The sequence below is a fragment of the Cucumis melo genome, chromosome 4, assembly GCF_025177605.1.
Source record: "Cucumis melo cultivar AY chromosome 4, USDA_Cmelo_AY_1.0, whole genome shotgun sequence".
NCBI classification, from domain to species: Eukaryota; Viridiplantae; Streptophyta; class Magnoliopsida; order Cucurbitales; family Cucurbitaceae; genus Cucumis; species Cucumis melo.
Window position 1 is genome coordinate 15,950,630 of NC_066860.1, and position 8,874 is coordinate 15,959,503.

Genomic DNA, 8,874 nt, shown 5'->3' on the forward strand with positions numbered 1-8,874 from the left:
CGCAAATCACTCAAGCATGCAAAAATCATCACACGAACTTGTTTAAAAAAGTTATCAAAGCTACTCACAAACTTTCCAAACTCAACTGAACGGGCAGGACAGTGGATAGCACCATTTAGCTGACCACGGACACCAACACAGTTCTTATACAAAAGAACAGTTAACAATCGATACAATAGCATTCTACCACCAAAGAAGAGGACCAAGAGAGTTAAATTAAAGAAAAAGGTCAAACAACAATAGCGATTAATATTAAACAGTAAATATATATATAAAAAATTGGACTGACTCCTCAACTCCATAATAATAATAAAAAAAAAATCAGGGGGGGGGGGGGGGGGGGGGGGGGGGGGGAGGGGGAAGGGGAGGGAGGGGAAGGTGGGTATCAGCTGGCCATGTTTGAATAATTTTCAACCCAAATACCAAATACCAAATGTATTTTTATTTTTAAATAATGCTTCAAATTTGACATTTCTTTATTTTTCTAAAAATTTGGAGGCCTCTTTCCCCTTCCCTTCCCCTTCCACTTTCCTCTTTATAAAATCCCTCCTTCCTTTTCTCTCCCAAAATTAACTACTCTCTCTTCTTCTTCTCTTTCACAAGAGACTGAGAAACAAAGAGAGAGAGAGAGAGGTGCGACCAAATTTCGCCTAACCCAAAAGAATCCCATTTCCCTTTCCCTCTTCCCCAATCATTCTTTATTATTTCCATTCATTTCCCCTCAAAATTCCACCAAATATCTCCAATTTTATCTGTTAGGATTATTTTAAAAAATGGAGCGGCGGACTAGCCGGAATTTCAGCCGGAGTATTAGCCGGAGTTTCAGTCGGGCAAGCTGGAGCATGGAAGATGTGTTCGCTAATGGGAACCCTTCTCGCAGAAGTAGTCGAGTCGATGAAGATGAAGAGGCTCTACGTTGGGCCGCCATTGAAAAACTTCCCACTTACGACCGTCTTAGAACCAGCATCTTGCAGTCCGTTAATGAACCCGACCCTTGCCTCGCTGGAAACTTGCCGCTTCATAAGGAAGTTGACGTTCGGAAACTCGGCGTTAATGACCGCCAGGATTTTATTGATCGGATTTTTAAAGTTGCAGAGGAAGATAATGAGAAGTTCTTGAGGAAACAAAAGAACAGAATTGACCGGTAACTTCCGCCCCCACTTGTTTGTTTCCATTTTACCCTCAAATCCAACCAATCAAAACCGAACCGGAACTATGTCGATAATTTTGGAACGAAGAGAGTAATAAATATATGAGTACTACTTAAGTGCAGCAAGTGCAGGTTTGGATTCACGTACCGTGGGTTTAGAAAAATGTTTATAATTGAAAAAAAGGTCTATAAATACTTAAGAAAATCCATCCAAACGATATCCTAAGTTGGACGATGTTAAACCATAAAAGAAATACAATTCTTTTGACATTCTATTGTTTTTCTAAATATTTAACTTACTTGATTATATTGTCATAACTTGGCAGAGTTGGAATCCGACTTCCAACGGTAGAAGTGAGATTCGAACATCTAACCATCGCAGCAGATTGTCATGTCGGGAACAGAGCTTTACCAACGCTGCCTAACGTGGCGAGAAACATGGTGGAATCGGCCATTAGTTTGCTTGGAGTAAAATTGGCTAAGCAAACTAAACTCACCATTCTTAAAGATGCCTCTGGCATTGTCAAACCATCAAGGTAAAAAGAGAAGGTTTAGTAATTACCATCCCTTGTCTACAATAATTGAAAATGTAAAATTAACTCTTTTTTTTTTTTTTTTTTTTTTTGGGTGTATATTATGTTAGGATGACACTTCTGCTGGGTCCCCCATCTTCAGGCAAAACAACTCTATTGCTTGCTTTGGCAGGAAAATTAGACCCAAGTTTAAAGGTAAAACAAACCTACCATATCCTCTTAAATATTTTTAATTATTTTATTTTAACTTTAAAAAATGAATTTTATTTATTTTGTTGAACAGGTGAAGGGAGAAGTGAGCTACAATGGGCACAAATTGAAAGAATTTGTTCCACAAAAAACGTCGGCTTATATTAGCCAAAATGATGTTCACATAGGAATTATGACGGTCAAAGAAACCCTTGATTTCTCTGCTAGATGTCAAGGAGTTGGGACTCGTTATGGTAATTTCTTTTTTCTTTTTTTATTTACCTAAATAAAACTAATAAATAAATAACCATTAATAACCCAAATTTTGATTTAAACAAAAAAAAAAAAAAATTAAAATAATTTTGTTTGTTTTGTTGTAAAGAACTGTTGAGCGAGTTAGCAAGAAGAGAAAAGGATGCAGGGATAAAACCAGAGGCAGAAGTGGACCTTTTCATGAAGGTAATATTAACTGAATCATTTTCATAATTAAACAAACTTGTTTATTTTAAAATATACTAAAGAAAATTGGGAATTGCAGGCAACCGCCATGGAAGGAGTAGAGAGCAGCCTGATTACTGACTACACTCTCAAAGTAAGTTTACCGGTTCTCCATGTAAAAAATCAAATACCATATATTATTATTAACAAATCAATCAATTTGACCAATTGACATAATAATTTAGTTAGAGATATATAATTTTATTTATTTATTTATTTATTTATTATTAGAATCAACCCAAATGGTATGGTTGGTGAATGAAGTTTTGTTTTTGTTTTTTCAATGACTTTTTGAGCACAAGTTCCTATCTTTAACAACTCAACCAAGCACACAGCCTCCTTTTCTGATTTTCTTCTATCCCACCTACTCTTTCTACTTATCTAATTCTAATTTATCGACCTGAATTTATCTCATTTTATGTTATTATTATTATTATTATTATATAATTTAAAAGACTTAAATTTGTTATGGAATTTTTTGAACAGATTCTTGGGCTTGACATATGCAAAGACACTATTGTGGGAGATGAAATGATAAGGGGTATATCTGGTGGACAAAGGAAAAGAGTCACAACAGGTTATTATTATATTTTCTTTTCCCATCACAAGTATAAGAACAATAAGACTCAAAAAAAAAATAAAAAAAAATAAAAAAAAAATTGCAAATATGTAATAGAATTTGAATCTAAGTCGTAGAATAGAATTTTTATAAAAGGGATAAAATATATAATTGATATAATTAATTTATCAGGAGAGATGATTGTTGGGCCCACGAAAACATTATTTATGGATGAAATATCAACGGGTCTTGATAGTTCAACAACGTATCAAATAGTGAAATGCCTACAACAAATTGTACACTTAACGGAGGGTACTATCTTAATGTCCCTACTCCAACCTGCTCCTGAGACGTTCGATCTTTTTGATGACATCATCCTCGTATCGGAGGGTCAGATCGTTTATCAGGGCCCACGTGATCACATCGTTGAATTCTTCGAATCATGCGGCTTCAAATGCCCTGAAAGAAAAGGAACCGCTGATTTCTTACAAGAGGTAAAAACATCAACAACCGTCCTCACACTATTTCCTTTTTACTCTACTCGCGTCACACCTGATTCTTATTATAATATTTTCAGGTTACTTCACGAAAAGACCAAGAGCAATATTGGGCTGATCGTAGAAAGCCGTACCGGTACTTTCCGGTATCGGAATTCGCCAGCCGGTTCAAGCGCTTCCATGTTGGATTGAGGTTGGAGAATGAGCTCTCTATTCCTTACGATAAGTCTCGTGGTCACAAAGCTGCTTTGGTTTTCTCTGAGAATGTCGTCCCCAAAATGGAGCTTCTCAAAGCTTGTTTCGATAAAGAATGGTTGTTGATGAAGCGAAATTCCTTTGTTTATATCTTCAAAACTGTTCAAATCATTATCGTCGCCATTATTGCTTCCACCGTGTTCTTAAGGACCAGAATGCACACCAGAGATCAATCCGATGGGGCTGTCTTTATTGGAGCTCTTCTCTTTTCTCTCATTAGTAATATGTTTAATGGATTCTCTGAGCTTGCAATGACTATTTCAAGACTTCCTGTCTTTTACAAGCAAAGAGATCTTAAGTTTCACCCTCCATGGACTTACACTATCCCTACTGTTATTCTTGGAATACCCACTTCCCTTCTTGAATCTGTTGTTTGGTTGGTGGTTACATATTACACAATTGGATTTGCTCCTGAGGCTAGCAGGTGAGAGATTGTTGTGGAGTTATGTACTTGAAAATTAGCTTTCTTGTTTGTGTTTATGATGTTTGGTTTATTAACTTGTATTCATTTGGGTTTTTCAGGTTCTTTAAGCAATTGTTGTTGATATTTCTTGTGCAACAAATGGCAGCTGGAGTGTTTAGGCTCATTGCTGGAATTTGTAGGAGTATGATCATTGCTAACACTGGAGGATCATTGATTCTTCTCCTTATATTCTTGTTGGGTGGTTTTATCATTCCTAGAGGTAAGTTACCAATTCACATGTATAGTGACATATTTACGAGTGTTCAATGTTGATTCATTCAATAATATTTTCAATTTATAGTATGTGACTAAAGAAGAATTTCTTGTTTTGTTATTATAACAGGTGAAATTCCAAAATGGTGGATATGGGGTTACTGGATATCACCCCTGACTTATGGTTTCAATGCTATTGCTGTTAATGAAATGTTTGCCCCTAGGTGGAATAAGCTGGTATGGATTTAGTTTCTTTTAAAATTTTTCCTTCTCAAGTGAGAAAAAAAAAACCAAGAAAAACACATGGAAAATGGTTGTTTATCCGTCTTCGGTTGACCCTCTTGCAGATTCCAAATACTACTGTTACCTTGGGTGTGAAGGTGCTACAAAATTTTGACGTCTTTACCAATAGGAATTGGTATTGGATTGGCATTGCAGCTATTATTGGATTTGCAATTCTCTTCAATATTCTTTTCACCATTGCACTTACCTATCTTAATCGTAAGAATTCCCTTTCTTCTCCACCTGTATGACATATCATTTGTGTTACAAACTCTTCTAATCAAACCTACTCTATCTTTAATGTATTAGCACTCACAAAGCATCAAGCAATAATGTCTGAAGAAACTGCATCGGAGATGGAAGCTAACCAAGAAGATTCACAAGAACCTAGACTAAGAAGACCTATGTCGAAAAAAGATTCGTTCCCTCGATCGTTATCTGCTTCAGATGGAAACAATACACGTAAGTAACATATATTTAACCATTGTAACTGTGTATAAAAATGGTTAGGTATCATCATGTTGCTCACACGACCTTTGTTTGAAATTTTTACCAGGAGAAGTGAACATGCAAAGAATGACTAGCAATTCCGAGGCCAATGGTGTTGCTGCCAAGAAAGGAATGATCCTTCCTTTTAGTCCTCTTGCGATGTCCTTTGACACTGTGAATTACTACGTGGACATGCCTCCCGTAAGAAAGAAATTCTTTTCCTTACTTATTCTTTCACGATTTAGCATTGATTTTTTCCTTAATTGATTGTTTATGTTCTAATCATAACAGGAAATGAAAGAGCAAGGAGTCACAGAGGATAGGCTCCAACTTCTGCGTGGAGTTACGGGTGCTTTTCGTCCTGGAATTCTCACAGCATTAATGGGTGTTAGTGGTGCTGGAAAGACAACTTTGATGGATGTTTTAGCAGGAAGAAAGACAGGAGGTTATATTGAAGGGGATGTCAGAATTTCAGGGTTTCCTAAAAAACAAGAAACTTTTGCAAGAATTTCTGGATATTGTGAGCAAAATGATATCCACTCTCCTCAAGTCACAATTCGAGAGTCCTTAATTTACTCAGCGTTCCTTAGGCTCCCAAAAGAAGTTAGCAAAGAGGAAAAAATGGTATGAACAATAACATTATCTTGTCTTTTAAACGAGTCTTCACTCCTGAGGAATATATTACTAAGTTGGTTTGTGTTGGTTATGTCTTTCGCAGGTTTTTGTGGATGAGGTGATGGACTTGGTGGAGTTAAACAACCTTAAGGATGCTATAGTAGGGCTACCAGGAGTAACAGGGTTGTCTACAGAACAAAGAAAAAGATTGACAATTGCAGTGGAACTTGTTGCTAACCCCTCAATCATTTTCATGGACGAACCAACTTCCGGTCTTGATGCTCGGGCAGCTGCCATTGTCATGAGAGCTGTTAGAAACACCGTGGATACTGGAAGAACAGTGGTTTGCACTATTCACCAACCTAGCATTGATATATTTGAAGCCTTTGATGAGGTAAACATATTTCTCTTTGCTCTGCATTTCTTTCTGCATTGATCCCTTGTGACGTGTCTGATATTGACTCAATATCGTGTATCTCAGTTACTATTAATGAAAAGGGGAGGCCAAGTGATCTACTTTGGACCTTTGGGTCGCAATTCGCAAAAAATCATCGAGTATTTTGAGGTACCTAGTTTTCTTTTAATTCTTCTATTTCATTTCTAAACGAAAATAGCTCTCTCAGCTTAGATTAACTGGTTTGTAGTCGATTCCTGGAGTCCCCAAAATCAAAGAGAAGTATAATCCAGCTACTTGGATGTTGGAAGTAAGCTCTGTAGCAGCTGAAGTTCGTCTGGGCATGGATTTTGCTGAACATTACAAATCATCATCCTTGTATAAGTAAGTATAATATGAATGACAATAAAAAATGTATCACGTTCTAAGTTTTTGTTTTGTTCTAAATGAATTTTATTGAAATAGGCGAAACAAGGAACTAGTAACAGACTTAAGCACACCTCCACCGGGAGCCAAGGACCTGTATTTTGAGAGTCAATACTCACAATCGACATGGGGACAGTTGAAATGTTGTCTTTGGAAACAATGGTGGACTTACTGGAGAAGTCCTGATTATAACCTTGTTAGATACTTTTTCACTTTGGCTGCTGCCCTCATGATTGGGACAGTTTTCTGGAAAGTTGGCACCAAAAGGTACATTCTTATTTCCTCCTAACAATCATCCAAATAATTTATGGTAGGAGATGTTTATTTGTTCAGCATCAGCTGTTTGAGATCTCGTTTTGAAATTGCTATTCACGTGTCATTCAGGGATAGTTCGACCGATCTCACCATGGTTATCGGCGCCATGTATGCTGCTGTATTATTTGTTGGAATCAATAATTGCCAAACTGTGCAACCCATAGTGTCAGTGGAGAGAACTGTATTCTACAGAGAAAGAGCTGCCGGAATGTATTCTGCATTACCTTATGCCCTTGCACAGGTGAGTTACTTAACCGATTTATTAGTATTTTCAATAATCAGTTTTGCTCTTTTGCTGCCCCCATGAATCTTTAGATATGTTCATGCTATTTTGATACAAAGGACCAATGATTGAAATTGAATCATCTGAATAATGCAGGTGTTGGTAGAGATCCCTTTCATTCTTGTTCAAACAACATACTATACTCTTATTGTATACTCCATGGTCAGCTTTCAATGGACAGCTCCAAAATTCTTCTGGTTTTACTTCATCAACTTCTTCTCCTTCCTCTATTTCACATACTATGGAATGATGACTGTGTCCATCACACCAAACCACCATGTAGCAGCCATATTTGCAGCAGCTTTCTATGCACTCTTCAACCTCTTCTCTGGGTTCTTTGTCCCAAGACCGGTAAGGGCGCATTTCAAGTTCAAATATTAAGAGAATCAATTTAAACTATATACATATAAAGCTAATGAAACCTTTTTTTTCCTTCGAACTTCAGAGAATTCCCAAATGGTGGGTGTGGTATTATTGGATCTGCCCCATAGCGTGGACCGTGTATGGGTTGATCATATCGCAGTATGGTGATGTTGAGAAGAAGATATCAGTGCCTGGATTGTCTGATCCAATTGCTATAAAATCTTACATTGAAAGCCACTTTGGTTACGATCCCAACTTCATGGGGCCAGTTGCAGGAGTTTTGGTGGGTTTTGCAGCCTTCTTTGCCTTCATGTTTGCGTATTGCATAAAGACATTGAACTTCCAATTGAGGTAGAAAATTAAAAGAAGCTAGTGAAAGACAGCCTCTTCATAATGCAATATTCTATAGTTATATATATATATATACGCAATTCTTGTAAATAATATATATAGTAAAAGTGTAATGACGATCATTTTGGGTCATTCTAAAAGTTTTGATATAGTTGTATGTTTAAAATGTAAAGGGTATTGGATTGCCTTAAATTAAAGGAAACATATGCTTCAACTATGTTTCTCCAAGCCCATGTGAGATGCCATTTTTTATTACATATATAAATTCAATTCATGCATGAAATGAAGTTCAGTTAATCTCTTAATAGATCTCTTATAATCAACAAACTACAACAACATATCTAGTATATTCAACACTTTCGATGTCTAAGTTAATGAAAGACTTGTTATTGTAATATATATACACACACACAAAGTTAGCTGACCTACCTTCAATACCATATTAACCACACACCCCTTTGAGACAAATTGGCCACCCACGATCTCTTTTCCAATTGAGGTCTAGGGTGATTCTCATGGAGCCAGCCAGTCGTCCAAGACCCATTTGAACCTTAAGAGGCATGGCCAAGTATTTCAATCTTGATCGTGTCATCTCACTCAAGCCCAAATGACATTATCTATAGACATCCAACCAAACTTTAAACCAAAACACCTCATGTTTTATTCTTTTTCTCACCTTACAAATCTACATCTTGAGTTAGGGAAAAAGAATATCTACAAGTATAAAAGTTTATATACTTTTTATTATTGCACAGGGGACTAAACATCATCAATCATTGAAGCAGTGTATAATTTAATCAACTTCCTCTGTAGATTTGGTCAAATAAGTGTCAAGAATTAGACCTATAGCCTATACTTATTATTTTTGTAAAAATGACAAAAAAAAACAAATCCAATCTAATGAAATATAAAAAAAAAGTACGGATACATATGATACACACGATATACTTGATATACTATTAATATACTATTTATATACACTTGATACACTAAAAAGTA

At 36.3% G+C, this 8,874-nt stretch overlaps 1 protein-coding gene across 1 annotated transcript; it reads left to right on the forward strand.

The window, feature by feature from the left end:
- The first annotated feature begins 563 nt into the window (after window positions 1-563).
- LOC103489967 (ABC transporter G family member 35-like) lies at window positions 564-8,180 on the forward strand. Its single transcript, XM_008449328.3, has 22 exons — window positions 564-1,144; window positions 1,477-1,686; window positions 1,794-1,878; window positions 1,967-2,126; window positions 2,255-2,331; window positions 2,411-2,464; window positions 2,857-2,947; window positions 3,122-3,423; window positions 3,507-4,105; window positions 4,204-4,364; window positions 4,488-4,594; window positions 4,705-4,858; window positions 4,949-5,101; window positions 5,196-5,329; window positions 5,420-5,752; window positions 5,847-6,137; window positions 6,225-6,308; window positions 6,388-6,521; window positions 6,603-6,830; window positions 6,948-7,119; window positions 7,258-7,512; window positions 7,607-8,180. Exons 1-22 carry the CDS (start codon window positions 774-776, stop codon window positions 7,877-7,879), a joined length of 4,428 nt encoding a protein of 1,475 aa, XP_008447550.2. The 5' UTR covers window positions 564-773; the 3' UTR covers window positions 7,880-8,180.
- Window positions 8,181-8,874: the final 694 nt, after the last annotated feature.

Bases quoted from the DNA above. Each gene is read 5' to 3' on its own strand.
- LOC103489967 (XM_008449328.3), top strand. From the start codon at position 774: ATGGAGCGGCGGACTAGCCGGAATTTCAGCCGGAGTATTAGCCGGAGT. The intron at 4,365-4,487 runs GTAAGTTACCAA...TTATTATAACAG, and splicing joins TGGTTTTATCATTCCTAGAG to GTGAAATTCCAAAATGGTGG. The intron at 6,831-6,947 runs GTACATTCTTAT...CGTGTCATTCAG, and splicing joins TGGAAAGTTGGCACCAAAAG to GGATAGTTCGACCGATCTCA.